The sequence below is a fragment of the Equus przewalskii genome, chromosome 4, assembly GCF_037783145.1.
Source record: "Equus przewalskii isolate Varuska chromosome 4, EquPr2, whole genome shotgun sequence".
Lineage (NCBI taxonomy): Eukaryota > Metazoa > Chordata > Mammalia > Perissodactyla > Equidae > Equus > Equus przewalskii.
The window spans coordinates 6401056-6425231 of record NC_091834.1 but is presented as its reverse complement, the minus strand read 5'-3'; the positions used below and the strand labels follow the sequence as shown (position 1 = coordinate 6425231).

General features: G+C 39.9%; 1 protein-coding gene and 1 long non-coding RNA gene across 3 annotated transcripts in view; one reads left to right on the top strand and one right to left on the bottom strand.

Annotated features, from left to right (window-relative positions):
* NAMPT (nicotinamide phosphoribosyltransferase) overlaps positions 1–19636 on the top strand; it is a 36135-nt gene extending 16499 nt beyond the window's left edge. The window contains exons 5-11 of one of the 2 annotated variants that reach the window (XM_070617164.1): positions 1532–1690; positions 2259–2395; positions 6640–6865; positions 8622–8741; positions 12916–13056; positions 14254–14388; positions 16629–19636. In XM_070617164.1, coding sequence (XP_070473265.1) covers positions 1532–1690; positions 2259–2395; positions 6640–6865; positions 8622–8741; positions 12916–13056; positions 14254–14388; positions 16629–16739 — 1029 coding nt within the window. In that variant the 3' untranslated portion in view covers positions 16740–19636. The remainder of the gene's footprint in view (positions 1–1531; positions 1691–2258; positions 2396–6639; positions 6866–8621; positions 8742–12915; positions 13057–14253; positions 14389–16628) is intronic. The other variant, XM_070617166.1, reaches the window with a different exon arrangement.
* The window catches only part of LOC139082981 (uncharacterized), a 125902-nt gene continuing 117207 nt past the window's right edge, over positions 15482–24176 (bottom strand). The window contains exon 4 of the long non-coding RNA XR_011539407.1: positions 15482–16340. This is a non-coding gene — a long non-coding RNA (uncharacterized lncRNA). The remainder of the gene's footprint in view (positions 16341–24176) is intronic.

Genomic DNA, 24176 nt, shown 5'->3' with positions numbered 1-24176 from the left:
ATGGTTCTCTGCTGGTCTTGCTTGGACTTATGCATCTCCATTCCACTAGGGTTCGGCTAGGACAGGACAATCTAAAGTGGCCTCACTCCCCTGTCTGGGGCCTCAGCCCAATGCCTCGGACTGCTGGGCCTCTCCATAACTGAGGCTGCTTCATAGCGGTAGTCTCGAGGTTCGACGAGAACGAGAGTAGAAGCTGTAAAACCTCTTGAAACAGGAGCTTGAAAGTCATACAGTATGGCCACCACCACATTCTGTTGGTCAAAAGCAAATCGAAGGACAGCCCAGAATCGAGAGATGAAGAAACAGATTCCATCTCTTGATGAGAGGAGCTGCAAAGATTTGGGGCCATATTTAATCAGTCATAGGAGTCTCGTGCTATAGTTATTTTTCTTTTTAGGTGACCATGTTGGGAAGTCCAAGGTTAAATAATCTTTTTATTTGTTTCTGCTTATATTATTTGTTGATCACTTAGCTGGTATTCAGTAAGAGCTTATTTTGTAAAATTTGAGAAATTAAATAGCTTTTTGAATGAACTCAGACATTGTTGTCATTTTAGCAGCTTTTTCTTAAACGAATTTGAGGCTGATTCTAATAACAGACTATCTGATTTATAAAATAAACATAGAATATTATGATCCTAGAATGGAGAAGGAATGCATTCCCAAACCATGATCATTAACGCAGTTGCTGTGATTAAGCATCAGACCTTCTTGGGGTTTCCTGGCAGCCAAGGAAAAAAGAGAAACCAAGGGACAGTTCTTAGCAGAAAGTAGGAACCTAGCAATTCTTCCATTTCCTCATATGGGAATTTATATAATAGGCACTGAGTTATAAAATAGTGATCTTGCAATTTTACAGCATATACTGAAATGTTTCGTGTGGCTTTCTTAGAGTGACCTTTGATAAATCCAAGGACATAGAGCTTAACTCGGTGAATAGGATTCTCTGGTGCTAAGCAAAAGTATCTCAAGTATGTAATCTAGTCGTAGTCGTATTAGCCAAGGAAAAATTAGATCCAAAACTACCTAGAGGAAGTGGTGAATCCCTTCTTTAGACCCGTACTGTTGAGCGTGTAGTCCATGCACCACTGCGGGTCCACGCAGGGCCTCGTTAAATATGGAAGTTGAGGATAGGCATTTAGAAACTGTTAGAGTAGTTGCCTCAACATCCAGGTGTGAGTATATTTTATAAAACTATTGGTCCATGACACAGTGAAGATTTTTTTACAAAGTAGCACTTCATCACAGATAGTTTTCCTAAAGAAACTTCTTTGGATAGAAACTAGGCAATTTGACGTTTTCTACTGTTGAGGGCCTGGTGTGCTTGCCCTTTGTTTGGTGGATTTGAGAGCTGACCTGTGCACTGTATTTGGGATGCACGTAGTAGGCATCCTGCTATACAGTTGAAATAGCTAATGGTTTTTCTAGTAGTATGGAAGTCTAGGACATACCTCCAGGGAAAGCTAGGATTTTCCTCAGAAAGAACCCAATATTTTCTGTACTAATATTTGTGGTTAATTTTCTTACTACAGACTATTCTTGTTCAATCCTGGTATCCAATCACAGTGGCCACAAATTCTAGAGAGCAGAAGAAAATATTGGCCAAATATTTGTTAGAAACATCTGGTAACTTAGATCGTCTGGAATACAAGTTACATGATTTTGGCTACCGAGGAGTCTCCTCCCAAGAGGTAAGGAAGTGTGAAATGCAACTCATTGAGTAAGGTCTGGGCTCTCGGTTAGATCACCACTGTCGACTTCTTGGGAAGTTATTGGGGTTGATCTTGGGTCTAAGTAGGCCACATTTTGAAATTGTAGAGATTCAGTCAACATATATGTTCAGTACCTACTGTGTGTCAGCCCCTGTTCAAAGTATGTGGAATATAGCTTTCAACAAATGTCCCTGTCCTTTATATCTTAGATTGATGGATGAATGCACAGACAGATGGACAGACAGACATAATAAGTTTAGCAGATGTCAGATAATGCTACAGAGAGCACAAGGCATAGTAAGGGAAAAGAAGGCAATGGGAAATGGGAGCGGTTCACTATTAAATAGGTCTCTTTGAGGACGTGACAGTCGAATCCTTAAATATTTAGGAAAAGCTGGATCTTTGTCGAAGGGAACTATTATCAGAGATATCTGATGTTCTCTCTCTAAGAATAGCTGAAGACAGTAATTCTTTGGGGAGCTGTGCTGGCTACCTCAAGTATGGGTCTTGTTCTTTTTTGGATTTGGGTTTATTGTTTATTTTCCAGACTGCTGGCATAGGAGCGTCCGCTCATTTGGTTAACTTCAAAGGAACAGATACAGTAGCAGGAATTGCTTTAATTAAAAAATACTATGGAACGAAAGATCCTGTTCCAGGCTATTCTGTTCCAGCAGCAGAACACAGGTAAAATTCGATTTTCATCCTCCCATTATCTAAACGTTTGTTTTCTGAAACTTTTTTCACTCTTGTCTTTGTAATTGTGACGTTTTGCGTAACTATAGAGCCAGGCACTACAGTAAATCTCTGTGAATTTAAGCAGTACAAACTCAGTACTTAGACTTTGTGTCAAGATTCATTTCAAGGAGGTAGAGAAATATTAACCATCCTAATAGAAGCAATGTAAGAGCTTTTATCCAACTCTTACATTGACATATAGGTTTATGTTAAGGACTTTTTCAGCTGCTCTGTTGCCGTATGCAGATTGGTTTTATTAAATTAAGTCTGGAAGGGCTCACTGGAAAACCTGGTCACTTCCCCTTTCCCTGCTCCGCTCCATGCGCTGGCCTGTCTCTGCCCTGGAAGTTGTCGTCAGGACCCAGCACCCTCGATTGTAGATGAGCAAGTAAAGGCCTTCGATGAAAGGGAGGGGGCTCAGGTTCCTCTCGTGCCTCCTCGTCTGATCTTCAAACCTATCTCAAGTTAATCTAGAAGGCGCTTATAATCTGGGCTGCAGCTGCTCTGGTCCTAGAATTAACTTTATTGGAAGTCGGTGGAGTTTTTAAAACGTGTGCCAAACCTTATGCCTGGTTCCTACAACAAAAATTATTTACTGTAGTTGTTTGGGAAGGTATATTAAGTTCTCCTCATATGTGAATATTGCAGGGTGCCAAACCCAACGGTGAGTTGAGAATAAAGCTGAGCTTTTATGGAAGGCAGTCCACTGGGTGCTGCAGGGGATAAAAGGATATAGAAAACTGACCCTATCTTTGGGATAAAAATAGTACGCTAGCAACATTCTGCTCTGTTGAGTGAGTCCTTTTAGAGAGGTACGATTAAAGTGCTCCAGCGGTGCAAGGGAGGGAAAGGAGGGGTCCTGTTCCACTGGTGGCTCAACGAAGGCTTTATAGAGATGGTTTGTGAGCCCGTGGCTTCTTGAGGAATGGTAAGACTTAAAGGCAGACGTAGGGGACCATTGGTTCTCTGAGTAACATTTATTGCCTGCCTACCCTGTGTCAGCATTGTCCTGAAAGAGCAAGAATGGAAGAGGAGAGTGTGAAACTGTTTAGGAAATACGGGCTGAAGCAGAGAGGTTTTGGAGGGAACCTGGGTAGACTGGGAAGACAGGTTAGGAGGCCCCCAGATTCGTTTCCATGTTGAGTATCAACTCTGAATGTCAGGCTGGGTTGTTCTGACTGCGTTTTCAGATGGGAGCGGGCATTGAAGTTTCTGAGCAGAGGGGTGATGTCGGAGAACTGTTTGAGGACGATGATGTTGATGGCAGGCTAGCCTGGGAGCTGAGGGAGAACCGGGAAGGCAGGAGGCTCTGCAGGAAGCTGCTGCAGTAGTTTTGAGAGGTGACGAGGTTCAGAACCAGGCGGCTCGATGGGGAGAAGCAGATAAACGTGAGCAGTGGCTTCTGAGGTGCACTTGGGAGAACCTGACGATTTGCACTGGGGCTCAGTAGAGAGTCAATTCAGCTGAGGTTTACGAGCATCGCTGTGTTAGTTGGGCCTTACTGAATACTTTCACATTCAAGACTCGTGAAACTGCGAAGATGAGGACGTCTTTAACAGATAAAGGTTTTAGGGTTACAGTATTTTTATTTCAGACTTAGATGTATGTGTATCTTTTAAAAACTTAATGTAGTATCCATATATTAAACTCTTCACTGATGGTTTTGTTTCAAAGTAATAACCTCATGAGTAAGATGCTCTAAATCTGAGACTAAAGATAATATCTTCTTTAGAGTTTTCATGTTAAAGCAGGATGAAAATCCATTTTCTTTTTATAGTCTCAAAATATTTACTACATTTGTAAATTTGACTCCTTAATATATAAGATTTCAGATGTTCTTAAATAGAAAAGTCTTTTAAACAACAGCATCGTGTAGTGAAAGAGCTTTGCACTGAAAGTTGGGAAACCTGAGTGACCTTACAGCTGACCTACTGAGTGGCCTTGGGCAAGTCACTTCTCTCTCTGTTCTTCAGTTCCTTCAGCCAGCCAAACAAAAGGAGGAGCTAAAATTGTACATCTCCAACATCAGACGATCATTGGGGATAAATGAGCTAACACCTGAAAAATAAAATAAGAGAACTCTAAAATTTAGAGCATTGCCGTTATTGTTATAAATATTTTCTTAAGGAATATATGAATCTGGACTTAGAAATATTCAGTTACATAACTTTTCCCTCAAACTTTGGAAAGGTATCAAATTTATTTTGATGCTGGAAATTGGAATTATAGCATGAGTAGAATTCATTGAATAAATATTTATAATTCCATATACCAAGTACCATGTTAGAATAGAGGTTATGATTGCATTACATAGAGGGTGCTATAGAAAATGTCTATGGGATGATGAGATGAAGAAATTCACCTTCCTGCGTAACAAAGTGATCTGGAGTCCAGAAGAAAAACCTGAGCTGAGGTACAGATTTCGGAAACTGTCCCCACACAGGTATTTTTGAAAAACTTTGCGTGTTTTTCAGCCAGGGTGATGTGTAGAGGGAGGGAGTGCCCAGGTCAGAGCCTTGGTCAGATAGAAGGAGAGCACAGCATCTGGGGGAAGCTGAAGAGGAACCGTAGAAATAGAAAGAAAATCTGAATGTGGGGGACGTCATTGAAGTCATAGGAAGAAAGCTTCAGGAAAGCTCAGATGCCCCGCTGAAAACAAGTCAGATAAAGACTGAAAATGCGCAATTCCATCTGCTAGACGTGGTACCGATAGCAGAGTTCGATGGCTCTGTTGATACAGTGCGGGAAAACGTCACTCCATGAGCAATGACCCCTGACGGTAGGAGCTTATTCTTACATTGCAAACCTCTCCAGTGTTGGTGTTCTTTGAGCATAATTCTCTCCCTTACATAGAGGACAGTAGCAATTCTCGATGTAGACACGGGCTTCTCTTCATTCACGTCCTAATTTCCCCTTCGGCCTGCGCATGTTTGCGTGAAGTACAGTTGGCGTCATAGCTGCTAGCATCCCCGTAGTTGTTGAGAAAAGCGTTCACTGTAGGATGAGTTCTCTATAAAGGGGCTCTTTCTCCATTTCAGACAAGAGTAGTCTCTGAGTACTACATCTTTATAACCCTGAAGTGTGTGTGCTCTGCTGTCACCAGCATGCCGTTGAAAAGTTGTTTACTCTAGTCCTTTAGGAAAAAAATAAAAATAAAATGACAGTTTCGAACATAAGTTAGTATGACTGTTCAGACAGTTTTGAGATAAACTTATAGCTGTCTGGAGTTATATAACAAACGGGTTATCTTACTTTCCATTATTTTACTTAAGGAAAATGGGGCAGAGGCAAAGACTAAAAAATTAAGGAGAAGGAAAAATTGCTTGACATGAGGAAATGGTAACAATTATTAAATTCTGTTTAAGAACTTTAGAAATGGTTTATATTAGATATTAATTAGCCAACAAGTGCTTAAGTTACTTATTATTAATCTATTCAGTAAGAACCATTCTTGAGGCCATTGTAAAAATCACTATAACCATTCTTGCCTGATAGAAACTCTCATACTTTATTTCTCACCTTAATCATGTTTTGCTCAAACTATTAAAATTCTTATTCCCTGGGCATATATTAATTATTAGTGGGTCATCTATAAATGAAATAAATGACTGCCTGTTACTAGCCACTTGAAGATATAACAGATAAAGAGTTAGTTGACTATACGTGTGGATGGTATAGTGTAAATAATTGCCTAAGTAACTGCCTTTAAGTGTAAGATTTTGAAAAGTGAAAAAGATGAAATGTGTATCCCTGCTGTTATTGATATATGGTTTTGAAAATTCACAGAAGGGAGCCAAGTGCCTGCATCACCTAGCCAAATAATGGGAGTGTGTTCATTCTAACATCTTGGCATAACATATAGAGTGCATTCAGCAAGTGCTTTTTAGCTCTAATTTTAAATGAGTAGGTTCAGGAATACTGAAAAACAAAAACCCTAGTTTATAGTCGGTTGAATATGACTTAAGAGCCAAAATAACTATTGGAGAAGAGTAAGATTGCTTATAGTCTTAAAAAAAATTGGCCACGGGTTGGCTTGGCCCCAATATTGAACTAACCGTACGGTCTGCATTCGCTGGGCTGGATCCCTGACCTGCCCTGCCGTGTGGATGGCGCAGTCTAGGGAACGTGGGGGATGATTCAGGACAGATACTGTGTCTGCCTAAGTAAATCTGTATTTTCGTTTTGTTTTCTAGTACCATAACAGCTTGGGGGAAAGAACATGAAAAAGATGCTTTTGAACATATAGTAACACAGTTTTCATCAGTGCCTGTATCTGTGGTCAGCGATAGCTATGACATTTATAATGCGTGTGAGAAAATATGGGGTGAAGACCTAAGACATTTAATAGTATCAAGAAGTACAGAGGCACCACTAATAATCAGACCTGATTCTGGAAATCCTCTTGACACTGTATTAAAGGTAAATTTTAATACGTAACTTGATTATTAAAATGCCTGTAGACCGGCTGCATCAACACGACTTTTAATTTCATTTGTACACGCACCATTTCAGAACCATCGGGACCAGTCCCCTTAACTTTAGCGTTGCAGCCCAGAGAGAGTAATAGATTTGCCCAAGGTCACACATTAATACAGAGAAAGGCAACCCAGAGGTATGGCTTATTTGTATACTGTCAAATAGACAGTTAAGTACTGTTGAATAGATATTTTCTACTTTCCTTCAAAATTAATTAATAGCATTACCATTTTAGCCAGTCCTGTGAATTGGTTACCAAGTTTGTGGTTGGTTTCTTTTCCTTTATCACAAGTCATTGCTCTACCTTTGAAGTTTTTAAGTGCAAAGGAGATATGTGCAAGGTGATGTGGAATCAAAATGACTTGAAAGTCCCTTTCACGGAGTGATTCTTTAGAGAGACTGCTGCTCCTCGGTGTAGCAATGCTGCATTTTTTCGTGGTCAGGACTTGGTTTGCCTTCTTTGAAAAAGCACTAAGAGCAGGTTATTGAATGCTTACTGCTAGACAATAGTGTGTGAGGTGCTTTACTTAAGCCGTGTCATTTAATCTCTGCGGAAACCTTGTGACAGATAGTACTGTCTCTTTTGAAAGAGACAGGCTTTGAGAGGTTAAAGTCACTTGCTCAAGGTCACACAACATGTAAAATGTCAGGTGTCCAACATAGGTCTTTCTGCCGTCACCTTCCCACTTTGCCACTGCTTCCCAGCTAATGATTAGATGATAAATTACTAGCCCTTAGGAAAGGGGGTGTAGAATAGGAAGGCCTTTTCCTATCCTGTTAAGCAATAGCCAGTCTGAAGGTCTTATCTGAGCCTGAAATATTAACAGATTTGGCTTTAGCAAACTTAACAGGTTTCATGTTTTTCCTGTTACCTAAGCAAAATGTGCAGACCTAGTTTTAAGAATAAACTGATCATCAGCATGGAATGCTCGCATTGTTAGTCTCTTAATTTGTTTAGGAAAAGGGAGTGATTGTTGGGCGGGAAATATGTCTGGTGGGTCTTTTGTATCCCTGACCAGGCTCTCTGAGACATTTTCAATCAGTGTTTAGGTACTTCACCCGTTACAGAACTTTCCGCAGTTAATGAATGTGGGATGATTTGCATAGTATGCAATTTGGCTTTAAAAAATGGGTGTCCTCTTTAAGTGAAGAGAACTTCAGAGAGAAACTACAGGTTACATATGCTTTATTTCCAGCTTTATTATCTGCATAGCATAATTTCCCTGAACTTTGTAATACAAATGGGTTTATATTTGAGTTATATCAGACAAATTAAACCAAACAAAAATATTGGGCACAAGTAAAATAAATCCAAATCAAAAGTATGATCATGAGTTTGTTAAATGATGCTTTATATATTTTGTAAAAATATATTGCTGTTTTCAGTTCCTAATGTTAAAGGGTTTTTTTCTGAATCTGTATATTTTGAAAGATTCGAGGGAAAAAAACTTGTTTTGAGTCGCTTTACAGTATAAATTGACTTGATCGAAAATAGCATGCTTGTTTCTAACCTAATCAAAAGGAATTGAAACTAAATTTTAGAAGGCTTATACATAATGTGAAATTTTTTAAGTAATTTAATTTTTATTTTCTCAAGATTGTCTAGCAAAGTCTTTTTTTTTTAACTTTGGAAAGCTTTTATGCTTTTGTTTTTTTTGGTTTTAGTGATTTTGTGTTGGGTGTGTATTTTTCCCTACAGGTTTTGGATATTTTAGGTAAGAAGTTCCCCGTCACTGAGAACTCAAAGGGCTACAAGTTGCTGCCTCCTTATCTTAGAGTTATTCAAGGGGATGGAGTAGATATTAACACCTTACAAGAGGTATGTGTTTATATTAAAAGTTCCAATAAGGCAATCCTTATAATTAAGCTCTTCTTTATTAGTTTGATAAACAATGCATTAATAATTTAAGTACAATTGTGATTCTTTTCATAAATGTTTATAACGGTATATGTCTTTTATGTTAATTGCTTAAAATTTATAAATAATAGTAACTTAAAGCCAGACCACACTTCCTGCTCCCAGTCCTGACGGCCACCTGTGCTGAGGAGCCTGGAAGAGCGTCCCTGTGAAACAAGAAAGTGCCAGTCAAGGAGTGTCCCTTGTCTATAAAACATAGTCTTGACACTGCTCAAATGGGTCTCAGTTTTAATAGAATGGGGCTTCACTCAAATAATGTGGAACTTGAATAATATTAATAAGTACTTTTTCAAAAAGTACAGAATGGCTTGTCATTTCTTCTAAATTAAACATTGACTGACACTACTATTGTTACATTTAACCAAATAGTGTATTATATTATCTTAAAATTTTTGCCTCTCTTGTTTCCCAAATAAACTTCTAAAGAGCTATAATTTCATTTTAACTAATATCTAAAATAGTCCATACAAATCAAGGGTAGCACTGATGGCCCGATGCGCGCTGCCTGCTGTTGTGAACCATGCCGCTCAGTGTGTGCCAGTCTCAGGTGGCCTCCACTCGTCCAGCACGAGTTACCCAAGGGTTTTCTGTTTGAGAGAGTTTGGTGTAGTTAGAATACAGTGAGTACCCAAAGTGTAAATAATTTGCTTTCCAAAGATTTGTTTAAAAATAAGAACTATTGCACATAATAAACAGTATTTCTGGGGTGCTGCTCATTTAGAGTTCCCAAAGGAGGTGTCCGGAATCGATCTCTTGCAATGACAGAAATGTGGTTTCTTCCGCCAACTCTCCCAAACTGCTTGCCTGGGAACAGTGGAAACTCCCCCAAACTCCTGAGCCGGCCACTGTTAGGACCTTAGGGCTTTCGCGGGCAGGGGGAGGAGGAGATGGAAGAGCCCTCTGCAGTGAGGAGGGGGACGCTGGGACGGCCTGAGTGGCAGTCTCGGCTGGCGTGGAATTGCTCTCTGGCGTGGAATTGCTCTCGTCCCCTTAGCTCCGCCCCGGTGAGGCTTCTTGCCCTGGTGTCAGGGAGGGGCTCTGACCCACACCTGCGCTGCAGGCAGGTTAGCTGGGGCCTCACGCCCCGGTCCCCTTGAGATGAAGGCGCCTGGCTTCTTTCGTTGCTTGCCCCGCCCTCCCTGTCCCGAGCTCAGCTCTTTAAGTTGGGCTGTTCAGTCAGGTGTTTGAACTTCCCTTTAAAAATCAAAGCTCTTTGACTTTCTTTTCTTTTCTGTTTTTTGTTTCTTTAAATAAACTTTGAGAGAATGTATGTGCCTTTTTAAAGTTGAGAATCAACTCAAAACTTAAACTTTTTTTTTAATTTATCCACAAGAAGTTAAATATTAAGACATACTCTGGCATTGGTGAAACAGGAAACAACACTCAGAGAATGAATGGTTTGAGTCAGTGCAAATGCCCTCGTGGAATGTCTGCCTTCCTCGTGGTGGGGGTGGTCAGAAGAAGCTTCTAGAAGCATGAAAAGGCGTTTACATAGCAGTTTTGTTTTGCACATATACTAAATATTTGATGCCTTAATTTTGACAGAATGAGAATCTGTTTTAATTTCAAACAGCTGATGTCTCTCGTTGGTTGTCTGCCTCCCTCTTGGACTTTGCTGTCCACAGTCAGTCTTCCCTGTAACGTCCCACAAAGTGTGCAGTCTAACCCTGCTTTAGGGTTTTGTGTTACAAAAATGAATTCGCTTATTTGGAAAAAGAGGCAAACATCTGTTTTGTCTTGGACAAAATACAGATGTGTGTCTGTCTTCTCTTTCTGTTTGTATCCCCGTTAGGGATTCAGTCATCTTGATCATCATTGAACCCCTCCGTTGGAGTGATTCATTGATGACATTAAAATGGTATCGAATTCTCAAAATTGGCAAGAAGATTTCTTTGCAAGTGTAGTCCCACATGGGACCCTTTTCATTACCTTTCTAGGAGACTTAACCCTGATCCTCACAGCATCGGTTCACAGACTTACGAGAAGAGATTGGTTTTATGCAAAGCTTAATGATCAGAATAAATTAATTTTTTGGTCTACATAGAATGTATTGTGAAGGCAGCTGTAGACTGTAGTGCATGATTTAAATTTATGGTCATGATAACAAAAACATTTCGTTTAAATACTGATGGCATAATGACTTCTCATTTCAGTCACATTACATACCTTGGGTGTGAGATAGGAAAATGAAGAGTGGTCGTGTCTAAGGGTGCTGTTTTGTCAACCTATGTCTAATCAGATTTTATGATTTGTATATGTAAATATTTTTAAATAGTAAATTTTTTTCTAATTCTGTAATTTCCCATAATGTTAACAGAAAAAATTCACTTGAACTCTGTAAATTTTATAACTTTTGGTGAGGCTGTATGGGAAGAATATCTTAAAGACACTGGACCCAAAATATGAAGACATCACATTAGGTGATACTGTTGTTTGTAATTTCCTTGTTCTCGTGCTCCTGAGGCGTATCTAAAATCAGGTGACGGTCTGAAAATATTTTCTCCATAGTTTACTCAAACCACCTTACCCTGTGTCAGGCTGTTTCCCTTTCTTTTCTTCCATTTTTCTGTTCTACTCTTTGCATTTCTTCCATATTGAAATTCATTCTTTTGGAACACGCCTTAATTTCATAAAGTTGTTGTTGTTTTAGTTATACTTTGTTCACAGTTATTTCAATGAAAAATAAATCTGAATTCAGGGCCCTTGGGTATTCTGGGTTCAGGTATAATAAAGACATGAGACTGGGTTTGTGTACAGCCTAAGGAATCACTTTGAAATAAATTGTATATGTTTCCATCTTGATTCCTCTGGTTAAAAAAAACAGAAAACAACAGGTACACATATAGCAGGAGAATTAGAAGGTTGGAATTTTAAAAGAAAGTTGAATTTCTAAATGTGGGTTTGTTAAAAGGTGAGTCCTTGGAGTTGATGTATTTTTATCTTGCAATATTGAGAATAAGGAATAGATAAAAAGTCAGTTTGAGACTCTCAGTATTTGAGGGGAATATGGTGAATTTGTATTAATATTTCACATAAAACTATTAAACTTGCTTATGATTTTCTAATCATTTCTGAAAGTCCTGTTTGGATAAAATAGAACTAGACTTTCCAGTTACTTCCTTTTGACTATTCTCATGAAATTAAAGGGATGGTTACTAGATTTCACTGCCACCTTCTATCATAAAAGTGATTGAATATGTCGAATAAGATGTCAGATACTGGATAAAGAAGTCCCACGTAGGAGAAATGCAAATGACATTGATAATAATGTAGCTTAATAAATTAATGTAACTTTTAAAATATGTGTCCCTTGAAAGAACTCTTTTAGTTGCCAGAACTGTATGTTCATACAGGTCTCTCTAGCTGGCTTAGTAGATGATCATTCTCCCAAAGATGATCCAGTGGTAAATCTTAACACCCATCTGTTCAGAATTTTGATTATGGCGCTGAAGCACCAGCCAGAGTAATTGACCCTGCGGTGTCTCAACTGTTACGTAGAAGAGAATATTTTATATTGTCTTTCCGCCAGTGTCCATTAATTTTTAAGTGCCCCAGTATGTGTGATGTGCACTCTGACGCAATAACGTGTGGAGGTTTCTTGGTGATGGTTAGAGTCATTCTCTCTAGTCAGGTGATTTGGGGCATGGTTCTCGGCCGCCTTGCTTGTGCTCCTGGGATCCGGGCGATAAAAGCTCCAGAGGCAGATGGGAGAAGCTGACTCGAGTAACCTCAGATATTTATCGCCAGTTGTTCTCACTCCCTCTCATTCCCTTCACTCCCCCAGCCCTAGCCACGGTGATGACAGCACCGCCACAAATTCAGGAACTTTGAGTGAAATGCCCTCCTCCCACACTTCTCTCTCAGGCTGCCCGTTTTGGGGTGTGTGGGTCTTTTAAAGGAGAAAACGTGGACTGTAACTTTGTGTAGGCCTTGTTCTTCCCGCATTATTTACTGTGTTATAAAACAGCTCTGGGTGGTTTAGTATTTATCACTATGGCCCAAGGAAAACTGCCTCCTTCTTCCAAAATACTTAGTTTCTGTTTATTTATTTGTTTTTTATTTTTTAATCTTCTAGATTGTAGAAGGCATGAAGCAAAAAAAATGGAGTATTGAAAATATTTCCTTCGGTTCTGGTGGAGCTTTGCTACAGAAATTAACAAGAGATCTCTTGAATTGTTCCTTCAAGTGTAGTTATGTTGTAACCAATGGTCTTGGGGTACGTCCTTCCACTTTCACTCGTGTGTTGGTACCTTCTTTATGTATCTAGGTAGAATGCAGTTGCTGAATGCAATAGTCAAAGGGTAATGTGGTCCTGAAGTATTAATAGTTGTCAGGTACCGCTGGCCTTGACTTAGAAACAAGGAAAGAAGAGAGACATTGGGTAATAAATAACATGACTTAGGAGAAAAAGGGAGACTTGGAAAAAGGAGAGAAAATAGATTACTTAAGAGAGAGAATGCAGGTCAGACATTTCCCACTGATTCAGTGTGTACCTTTGAATCAAAACCTTGACACAGCCATCATGTATTAAAGATAAACAAGTATGTAGACTTGTCAGAACAGTGCTTGAGGAAGGTGGAGTGTGAAGTCGGAGTTGTGATACCAGAATCACATTCTAGTAGCCTCGGAGCAGGGGAACCCAGCTTCAAGGCCGCCGACCAGCAGTCCCCCAGCTCGTTACAGCCTTTGAGTGTGTGTGGCTCAACGTCTGTGGGGGTGGGGACACGAAGCTTGTCAGAGCGCCTGCGTGGGTTCCCTGCGTGGGTTCCCTGCTTTGCCTCGCGCCGTCCTTCTGTGGCCAGTGCTGGGACTGACCCCTCTGTCGCTCCTTTCATAGCCGCCACTAGCCGCTTCTAGGACGTTTCGTCTCCTGCCTTTCTGACCCTGAAACAGACGTTCTGCTCTCTTCAGGTGCTCCAGGTCTTTTTCGCTCCTGACAGTAACAAGATGATGAGTAAAAAGTAGCAACAGGAAAAGGCTATGAAGTAGGAAAGGCTTTACCGTAGTCAGATCCTGGTTTCCTTGCCACAGAGTATATGATAGAGTCAGCGTGGCTTTTTCCCCAATAGTATGCCTGTGCTATCCTTGATCAGTTTAGGGACAATTCGTAGTGTAGAAGGAGACACCCCAAGGGTCACGTTTTAACCTCAGAGACTTACCACAGTGCAGTATTTGACATTCTGCACTGATAAGAAAGGATAGGCAAGATTTGGATTTTGTTCAAACCTTTTTTTGTAAGAGGACTCTGTCCTCCAAAATAGACTAGAGTGATGTTTCTAAAAGCTCCATGTGGTTGGTTTAGTTATACCTATAAAGTGCCTTAAAATGTCTAAATTGTGTATATACTTTCTTTTCTAAATGGGAGTGAACATTCTGGTGATGATTCTTCTAACTTTCTTTATTTGGATTCCAGATTAATGTCTTTAAGGACCCAGTTGCTGATCCCAACAAAAGGTCCAAAAAAGGCCGATTATCTTTACATAGGACACCAGCAGGGAATTTTGTTACACTTGAGGAAGGAAAAGGAGACCTTGAGGAATATGGGCATGTATGTATCTATGCTGATTGGTTTTGTCGTTGGTTTTTTTTTAATGTAGTATGTTGGCTCTCCAAATTAAGAAAGGAACCTTTTGTGTTGTATTTTATTTTAAAATTATTTTCAGAACAATGTTTTTCTTGGAGGATAAAGTAGTTTTACTGTAAAATGTACAGTTCCTAACCTAGCCTACCAAAATAAGATGAAGAGTAAGAAGTGGGTGGATCAGAAATATGAGACCTGTATGCACATTGCGTGAAATAATCTTATAACATTCAAAAAAAGGTACAGGTTTGTCCACGTGGACCAGCAGGGGAGTGCCTGATGAGGTTTGATCTTCCTCTCACTGCCAAATAGTAGTGAACCGTTTCTGAAGAGGCATAGTTAAAATCCTTAAAGGATGCTGTTCTTAGACTTCCCATTGCTATTTGTGTTACAGGACAGCTTTGGTAATTTTAATAGATAAGAGAAGGGCTATCCGAATTCTAAAATGTTATTAAAGATAATTCCATTTTTTAAAAACTTAATAGAATTCAGTTCAGATGGTTTTCTTGAGTCTTGTTTGAGTCTCACAACTCTTTGGGCTATTGAAAAAAGCAAATTGTGTTCTCTTAGTGGTGTAAGATATGGAAATGACGTGACTTGATTCAGATTATAAAGCTAATAAATGGCGACACCTAGACTTAACCAAGTTTTCTGATTCAAGTCAACCAAACTGGAGAACTTCACAGCACAGTCCCGCACGGTTTACCAGCAGGGACGCGTTCCGAGACACAGCGTGAGGCAGTTTGATCATTTTGCGAACCTCATAGAGTGTACTTGCACGAGCTTCGATGCTGTAGCCTGCTACACGCCTAGGCCACGTGGTACTCATCTTGTGCGGCCGCTGTCGTGTATGCGGTTTGTCACTGACCAAAACGCGGTGTGGTGCGTGACCGTCCGCTCAAGTGGCCCGTGCGAGCTAACGGGCTTTAACGTGCGAAAGCACATTTATATTCGTGAACAGAAAAGTTATAACATTTCTGCTTTTTAAGCCACTGGATTGAAAAAAACCACATATTTTTAGAGGGAAGTTACTTGTGAATACTCATACCCTCAGAGGATAGTTTAAACATAAACATGCTAGTTTATTAGATTCTTTATACCGTATCAAATGTTGTAATTTGCTTTTATTGTCTTAAGATTCTAAGCCAGAATTAATGAAATAACGTTTTTCTCTTTAACAAAAATATGTAAGTTTCTAAACAGAGTGTTAGATCCCTTTACATAGCCTGTTGTGCAGTTCTTGGATCTTCTAGCTACCAAGTCTTGGCTGAGTTAGTTTATCCCAGGTAGACTAACGTCACTTTAGACATGGTCGGAACTGTGACTTTAAAAAGGCATCAATTCTAAGAGTTCGTGAACGTAAGAAGAGGAACCACCATTCCTTGACAGATTATATTTAACTTGATGAAAGAAAATGCTATAGCTGGAGCAGTGTGATTTGAAACTACACAGTGACAAAAAAAAGTAATGTCATATGCACCTCAATCTTCAGACTAGATGGAAAACTTAGGCTCAGTGGATCACTGATGTGCATTTGTTGAAGAGAAACAAACCAGAGGCCGAGAATTCCTTAGTGAGACAGGAGTGGCTTTAGCAGATCGGAAAGGGAATTCAGTCCTAATTCTCTTCATTTATCTTTGTTCTCCTTCCGTGGATCAAACGGATTGCGCATGTCGATGACTTTTGGAATATACAGAGTCTTGAAATCAATAATTATTTTTGTTTCTGTTTTGGGTTTTTTTTTTTGTTTTTTAGGCGCTTTGTTTAGTTGTTTAAACCCAAAACTCAGTGACTAGCAAATTCGTTGAATTCCAGGTTGATAAGTTACTCGGTGTCGAGTGTGTGGCAGGCTCCTTCTGAGCTGTCGGTCCTGCCGACAGCGACAGCCACAGTTCTGCCAGGCTGCCAGCGTCTTCCACCTGAAAAAAAGAGATGGGTCAACTGGGTGTTTTTGTTTTTCCTTTAAGGAAGAATGTCATATTTAAATCGTTCCTGTTCATAAAAGTTAAATATTTCTACACAGCCATTTTAGATAGTGCCTTGCTCTCTGCCTGCTCCAGCCGCCATTCTCTGTGTATAAAATCATAATTTGAACCCATCAACATGTCTGTTTGACTAGTCAGTCTAATTCATCAAAGCATTATTTAAGTATTTTGCTTACTAGTCTAATATAATCATTAAATTTTAGTATTATTGTATTTGTGCAGGATCTTCTCCATACTGTCTTCAAGAATGGGAAGGTGACAAAAAGCTATTCATTTGATGAAGTGAGAAAAAATGCAAAGCTGAATATCGAACTGGAAGCAGCACCCCATTAGGCTTTGTTTTATGACTGGGTGCGTGTGTGTGTCTGCGTGCGTGTGTGTGTTACATGCATACACGCACGTATACACCTGTGTGTGAGTATGTAATGCATAATGTTTATTGTACAGATGTGTGGCGGTTTGTGTTTTATGATACATTACAGCCAAATTATTTGTTGGTTTATGGACATACTGCCCTTTCACTTTTTTCTTTTTTTCCAGTGTTTAGGTGATCTCAAATTAGGAAATGCACTTAACCGTCTAAAGGATTAATGCTAAAGGAAGCTTTTTAGGGCCCTTTGCCAATAGATAGTAATTCAATCTGGTATTGATCTTTTCACAAATAACAGAACCGAGAAACTTTTATATATAACTGAAGATCACATAAAACAGATTTGCATAAAATTATCATGATTGCTTTATGTTTATATTTAACTTGTATTTTTGTACAAACAAGATTGTGTAAGATATATTTAAAGTTTCAGTGATTTAACAGTCTTTCCAACTTTTCATGATTTTTATGAGCACAGACTTTCAAGAAAATACTTGAAAATAAATTACATTGCCTTTTGTCCATTAATCAGCAAATAAAACATGGCCTTAACAAAGTTGTTTGTGTTATTGTACAATCTGAAAATTATGTCAGACATACCTTATACAATTACTAACCTCACTGCCCCTTGTAGAATATGTATTAAAGAAAATCATGGTTCTCACTGGAATGTCCAGGCACTGTACAGTGCTTATACACGTGCGTCATTGCATTGTGCCCGTGAAATGCCAAATTGGAAAGGCTTGTACTGCAGTTTTATATGTCAGATATTGCCTGTGGCTCTAAGCTGCACCTCAAGATTTTAAGGAGATAATGTTTTTAGAGAGAATTTCTGCTTCCACTGTAGAATATATACATAAATGTAAAATATTGACAAAAGTGGAAGCAGTGTATTTTAAAGTAATCACACCTCTGAATTTATTTTTCATATTCTATAGTTATATGACTTAAATGAATTACTGGAATAGGTAGTGTACTTATTTTAAATGTTTTGATTCTGTTATATTTTTCATTAAGTTTTTAAAAAATTAAATTGGATATTAAATCGTATGGACATCATTTATTAATTTTGAACTGAATCCCTCAATAAATAACACCCAAGCAAGTTCTTAAACGAAGAATCGATTATCCCCAGTGGGAAAGCATAATGACTTGAAGTTGAATAGAAGAATCTTAACCAAACACAGAAAGCTGGCGAGCTCCAAAGGGTTTTAACGTTCAGATGTCCAGAGCGATGGGCTGCCGGAGTCGAGGCAGTCAGCGCACTTGACTGGATCAGTTTGGTTTTTTTTAAGATGATTCTTTTATATTTAGGTCAGTTCTCCTAAGCAGGGGTTGGTCAGCTATGGCCCACAGGCCAAATTCAGACTCTTTTTTTTTTTTTTTTTTGTAAATACATATTTTCTGTGGCCGCTTTTTCATGACAACAGCAGAAATTGAGTAATTGTGGTAGTGACCCTGTGGTCCACAGAGCCTGAAATGTTTATTCTGTGGTCCCTTTACAGAACAAGTTTGTCGACCTCTGTTCTAAGAAAAGGAGCGTGCCTTGAATTTTAAAAGAAATGTTGATTTCCAGGGAAGGGAGGAGGCTAAGTTGATGCGGAATTTGTCTCTTTCGTCCTTTCTTTTCTCATTTAAGAATCTGATACTGGAAGACTGATTTAGAAAAGCTTTAACAACATGATAGTAAATGTGAAATTTTAAAAAGTGAAAAGCCATAATTTATCTGTCCTAAACAGTTACATGAAAAAGTACTTTATCAGTAGAATAATTAATTAGAGGTGAGTTATCGTTAACATCTTTTATAAGCATCATTAAAAATAATAGGTTTTTGCAAATCATTCTAAACACTTGTTTAATGAGAACAGTAAGCAATATTCACTTTTATTAAGAGTTTTGGTCATGTAATCCCTGGTGAAAAATAATTTTAAGATGATTTTTTTTTTTAAATGTGTCTAAGCATAGATTAGTGGCATTAAGAACACACCTTCACCAAATGTGCTTACAGGGCTTATAGAGAATTAAAACTATATTTATTACCAGTGACAACTTTGATAACCAGCTATAATTTTGATTTTGTTTAAACATTGGAATTATACTACAGACAATATTCTTTCTGTACTGTGAATTTCAGCAGTTTCAGAATATCTGGTGTTTTATTTTAAAACTTTCAGTGAATGCTAAAATTTGTATATGGCTGTAGATTGAGGAGGTGGAGTGATGAATTCTCTTAGCTCTTAGTCACTTGGAGCTGATTAGTCCTGAGTTTCCATCGCTAAGCACCTAGTATCTGGCCATCCCATTCTCATAGGGAATGGTTAACATAGGTATCAAGTAGAACTCTGCCGTGTGTCACCTTAAGTCAGCCTAACTCCTCCAGACAAAAGCAAATGGCATGTATGGGTTTGCTTAAGTCATTAGATCTGCAGTTGATATCAGATTAATCTCCCTCGATTCCTAATTATCATGAAGTATTTGTATTTTAAATAGGAGATAGGAGTTCTGTGTTGACTCTTTATTTGTACTCTACACTTAAAGTAAAATGGTTTTAAGGATTATCCCTTATTTCCTTTCTTGAAATAAATTGTTATGGAAAACATTTTATAGTGAAATCCATCTCAGAAAACTAGAAAGAGAAAAATAGCAAGGTATTTATTGTTATGTTTGCCATAATTAGAATTCACTTAAACACTTAAGCAAGTATTTTATAGCTTTACATTCCTTTTTAACCCATTCAGTGGAGAATATCAGCTTTTCTCCCAAGTTGTATGTTAAATCAATTCTACCATGTATTCAACTTCAAAGATGAACATGTAATAAACATGGAAATAAAGTTTAGCTCTATTAGTGAAATGTTAAATTTGACTGTGTGCTTCAAATAATGGCATTTCCAGACTTACCTGTTTTAGGTCCTCCAGTCAAAGAATGAGAGGAGGAGAGGCGCGAAGGGTGCCTTCTGTTCTCTGCCTCGTGCAGCTCGGGATGGTGCTGCCTCCTAGTAGAACACCGGAGGGAGCCCAGATTTGGGGGGAGAGAGCATAGGTCCCTCCATTAAGATTTGAGATGCCTTTGAGACATCGGAATGTGGATTGTAGGTAGTTGGATATACAGCTTTGGGGACAGAAGGCGCAGAATATGGCCTGGCAAACACAGGCCGGGGCCAAATCCACCTGCCGTCTGTTTTTATAAATAAAGTCTTATTGGAACACAGCCACACCCGTTAGTTCACTTACTGTCTAGGCTGCTTTCATGCTACAGTGGCAGACTTGAGTAGTGGCAACGGAGACCTTATGGCCTGCAAAGCCTAAAATAATTTACTATCTGGCCCTTTAAAGAAAAAAAGTGCTGATCTGTGCTATAGACTATGAAAAAAAGAGGACTTAGGGGAAATCCATAGGAATTCTCAAAAGGTGAGTGGCAGAAGAGGAGCAGGCAGAGGAGGCCGACAGCGGTAGTAAAGAGATGAAACCCAGGAAGAGCAAAGTCAGGAAAGCCAGAGGGAGGGTTTGCTCTGCACAACTGTTAACTGCTGCCGAGAGAGAGGGAGCAGAGTGAGGACTTGGAAGCATCTGTTGGATTTAACCTCCTGAGATAATTGATGGCTTAGAGACTTTCCCTTCCAGGTAGTAGAGGAGGCAGACGTCAGAAAAAAGCTCCCTTACACAACTCTGAATTGGATGTGAAAGGAGGAGAGAATGAGGCAATAGTGTCTCTGAAAAGGACCCGGGAAAGAGGGAGAAGTTGAAGATAAGAGAGGCAAAAAGGATCAGCGATGGCGGGGAGGTCCAAAGAATGGAGGAGGATGGGGTCCAAACCACTGGTGGGCACGTTGGCTTTTAGATGGGAGGGGCTGCTTCGAGTCTAGCAGAAAGGACAAGAGGGTAGGTGCCTGTGCAGACTGGTTTTCTCTGAAGTCAGAGACCAGAGGGGATTGGAGTTTTGCAAAAGAGGGTTTTAAAATAATTATGGTGGAGAATAAAGTGGCCAGAGGTGTCGTAGGACTATAGGAGGACCCAACTATTAGATGGCCAGGAACTCACAGTGAAAATTGGCCTTGTGATTTTTTCGTTCCCCTCCCTAGAAGCACCTGATGCCTGGGTACAGATGCAGAGAAAATGGAGATACTTGGGGGTTTGCCAGGTAAGTTTGATAGAACAAAAGGATGATAACTGGGTAATGGTTGAAATAATGGTCCTGCGGTATCTAAACTGGATGAGTATGGACGCGAGTGCTACACAAAGCATTGCGAAGATAGTAAGAGAGCCCAGTGCACAGTCCAGTGACAGCTCTGGTCTGTTGGGAGTTGTTGAACAAGCAGGTTTGGAAGGACAAGAAATGCTCGTCGGAGACCAGGATCTCAGAAGCAAGTTCACAGTGTAGGACGATCCAAGGTGTGACCTTGAAGTGGCCAAATGAAGTAAAGAAGATCAGTGAAGACAAAACACCATCGAGAAACTTGAGAGGACGAGTGGCCGTTCATGTCGTCCAGGAAGGTGGCAGAAGTTGTATTGGAGAGGAAAGCTAAATCAGGTGCCAAAGTAGTCAGTGAATGAGGGAGGGGACCAGGAGGCAGCAGGAGCGCAGCGAGGAGGTGGGTGGGCCTCAAAGGGAGCACAGTGGAAGCCACCGGCCTTGGCAAGTCTGCGCGGGAGGAACTCAGCATGTGTGGACATGCACCAACAGATTATGCTCTGTGTTGCCAAGGGTTTGATGGCCTTGCCCAGGTGCTCGAGAAAGATTTGTTGACTTAGTGAATGGATGAGGGGAAGGAATAATCTAGGTCAAAACTTCCTTGGTTTTACTAGCTTGCTACAAACACCCCTTTCGTGTACAGAGGCCCGGGTTCAAGCCTTTAAATACATTTTTGAGTTTTTGTTTTGTTTGAACATTTTAAGACTTAGATTTTGTCTCTTTTTTAAAGAGACCAGCCAAAGCACTCTACAGCCAATTAAAATCAGTCATTCTTCATGTGTTCAGGCTCTTCTCACCTCATTTTAAACTATCACTTTATTTTATTCAAAAGTTTCTCTAATTGTTATCTGTTCCCCAGAGACAACTCTATCTTCATTTTGTTCACAATTCTTCATTCCATTAAATCTAATTTATTAAAATATTTATTTAGGTTATTCCAGCAAAGAAAAATACATTCTTGAAAGGAATTTTAAAAGCATTAGAATTATCAACTTCACCAAAATTGTTTGAACTAACATGGAAATGGGTCCTTGCTAATTAGGAGTTGTGCCTGCATGCTGTCCCGTGGGCACATGGTATGCAGGACCTGTCGTGCCCTGATGGGGACGTTCACGAGGGACCTGTGCTTTCACCCCTTCTCAGGGCTCGTGCTGCCCTCCTGGTGAGTAGTGTAAGCTGACAGTTGACTTTTCTACCAGTTATAGCATAAACTCTGCAGAAAAATACAATTTTGGTTTATGTTGATTTATGTTCATCCCAGAGAAAAGAAGCATCATTCTTTGGCAACAAAATTCAGTTAAAAATAACAGTTATCTTGGGACCAGCCGCAATGGGGCCTAGTGGTTAGTGTGCTCTGCTTCGGTGGCCTGGATTCAGTTCCCAGGCATCGACCTACACCACTCTGTTAGCAGTCGTGCTGTGCTAGTGGCCCACATGCTAAAAAATAGAGCAAGATTAGCACAGTTATCGTGACCTGCTTTATTGTTTTTTTACTTAATTCTGTAATTAGCTACTGAGGTGTTACTTCTTTGACTTAAAATAGGTAAGACATTCTGTAGTTTTTATTCAGATGGATTTAGCTTTTCTTCATGCGAGCTCTCCTGATGAATTGGCTACAAGTTTTATGAGAAGAGTTCTACCAGATTTATGAGGCTGGGAAAAGCAACTCTTATCTTCAGCCTCTCCCTTTCTCTTCCTCCTCAGCCAGTAAACAAACATGTTCCTGTGTCTGCCGTCCTTTAAAAAGAAAGTAACTCCTTTGATAACTCCAGCTCTAGCCTTGCTCCTCCAGTTCGTATCCAGACTTCTCAAGCTGTGTACGTTTCCTCTCCATTTACTGCTTAGTTTCCTGTTCGTCTCCCGGCTGGTTCTCATCCCTCATTAAACATCAGTGACCTCTCAGTTTCCAAATGACTGTTTAGTCGTCATTTCACTGGAGGATCTCTCCTGTCCTTGCCAGTGCTGAGAATTCATTCCTTGACACTGCTTCTTTGGCTTCTATATTGAAACATCTTGGGTCCCTTCTCTCTGGAGCTCTTCTTGACACCATTAGATTTGAAATGTGGGCATGTCCCATTTATCTACATCTCTCTTGGGTGGTCTCACCATCATCTGTCGACTAAAGCTTCTGTGCATGTATGTCTCTAGCGCAAACCTCTGAATTGTACTACCTGTCTACGATGCATTTCCACCGGATCCTACTCAAATGTGACAAGTCCAAACTTACCATATTCCTCCTGATTCTCTACCTCATTTGGGGGTTCAACCCTCCCACCCAAGTGAGCCTTCCGTCTGTGTTACCCCACACATGTAATCAATCACACAGTCCTGTTATTTACCCGCTAAATAATGTTATAATCTGTCTTCTCTCCAACTCCCATTTCAGGCTCACCAATGTCTTCCTAAAACAATACAAAAAATATTGAACTAGATTTTCTGCCCTCAGCCCCCTCTCCCTCCCGCTCTGCTACCAGAGTATTCTAACAAAATCTAATAGTTCAGTCCCCAAGCTCCCTTTAGCCTAGAGGATAATGCTCAGAGTCCAGCCTAACCCACAAAACCCTCCTTGACGTGGCCCAGGCTACAGATAGCCTCAGGGCTTGCCCTTCATTTTCTGCACCAGCATCTTGACTTGCTCCGCCTTACACACACACTCACACTCACGCTCACACACACGCATACACACCTTACACCGTTTGCTCCATTTCTCTGCCTTTGCCCGTGCTGACTCCAGCCAGGAACACCTTCCTTTGGCTAATGCTGGCTAATGCGCTGTAGGGGATTAAGTGATAATGCCTCCAGAAGGCATTCACAGACCCTCCTTGCCACACCCAGCCCACCGTCAGGCCTCTGTAGGTGTTGAGTGTGTTTCTAAAACAGCGCTCACCATCCGGGGGCCTGTGTCCTATACGCAACAGTACAGCGTGGTGTTTATTCATCTCCATCTGCGTTCAGACGTGGTAGACATTCAGATGTTTGTTGAGTCAGTGTCATTATGATAAACACTTTTTTACAGTGTTTTGGGACCCTCTGTGATACTAATATCCTGAACATTTAAGTAAGTGTTTAAAAAAAAGTGGACCATTTTACTAAGTTTTTTTTAATCCTCTTTATACCTTAGTTTTCCATCTTAAAAAAGTTACCCATCTTTAAAAAAAACACACAGGAAAATGTTCCACCTTTTAAAAAAAAGATGGAAATTTTTCAAA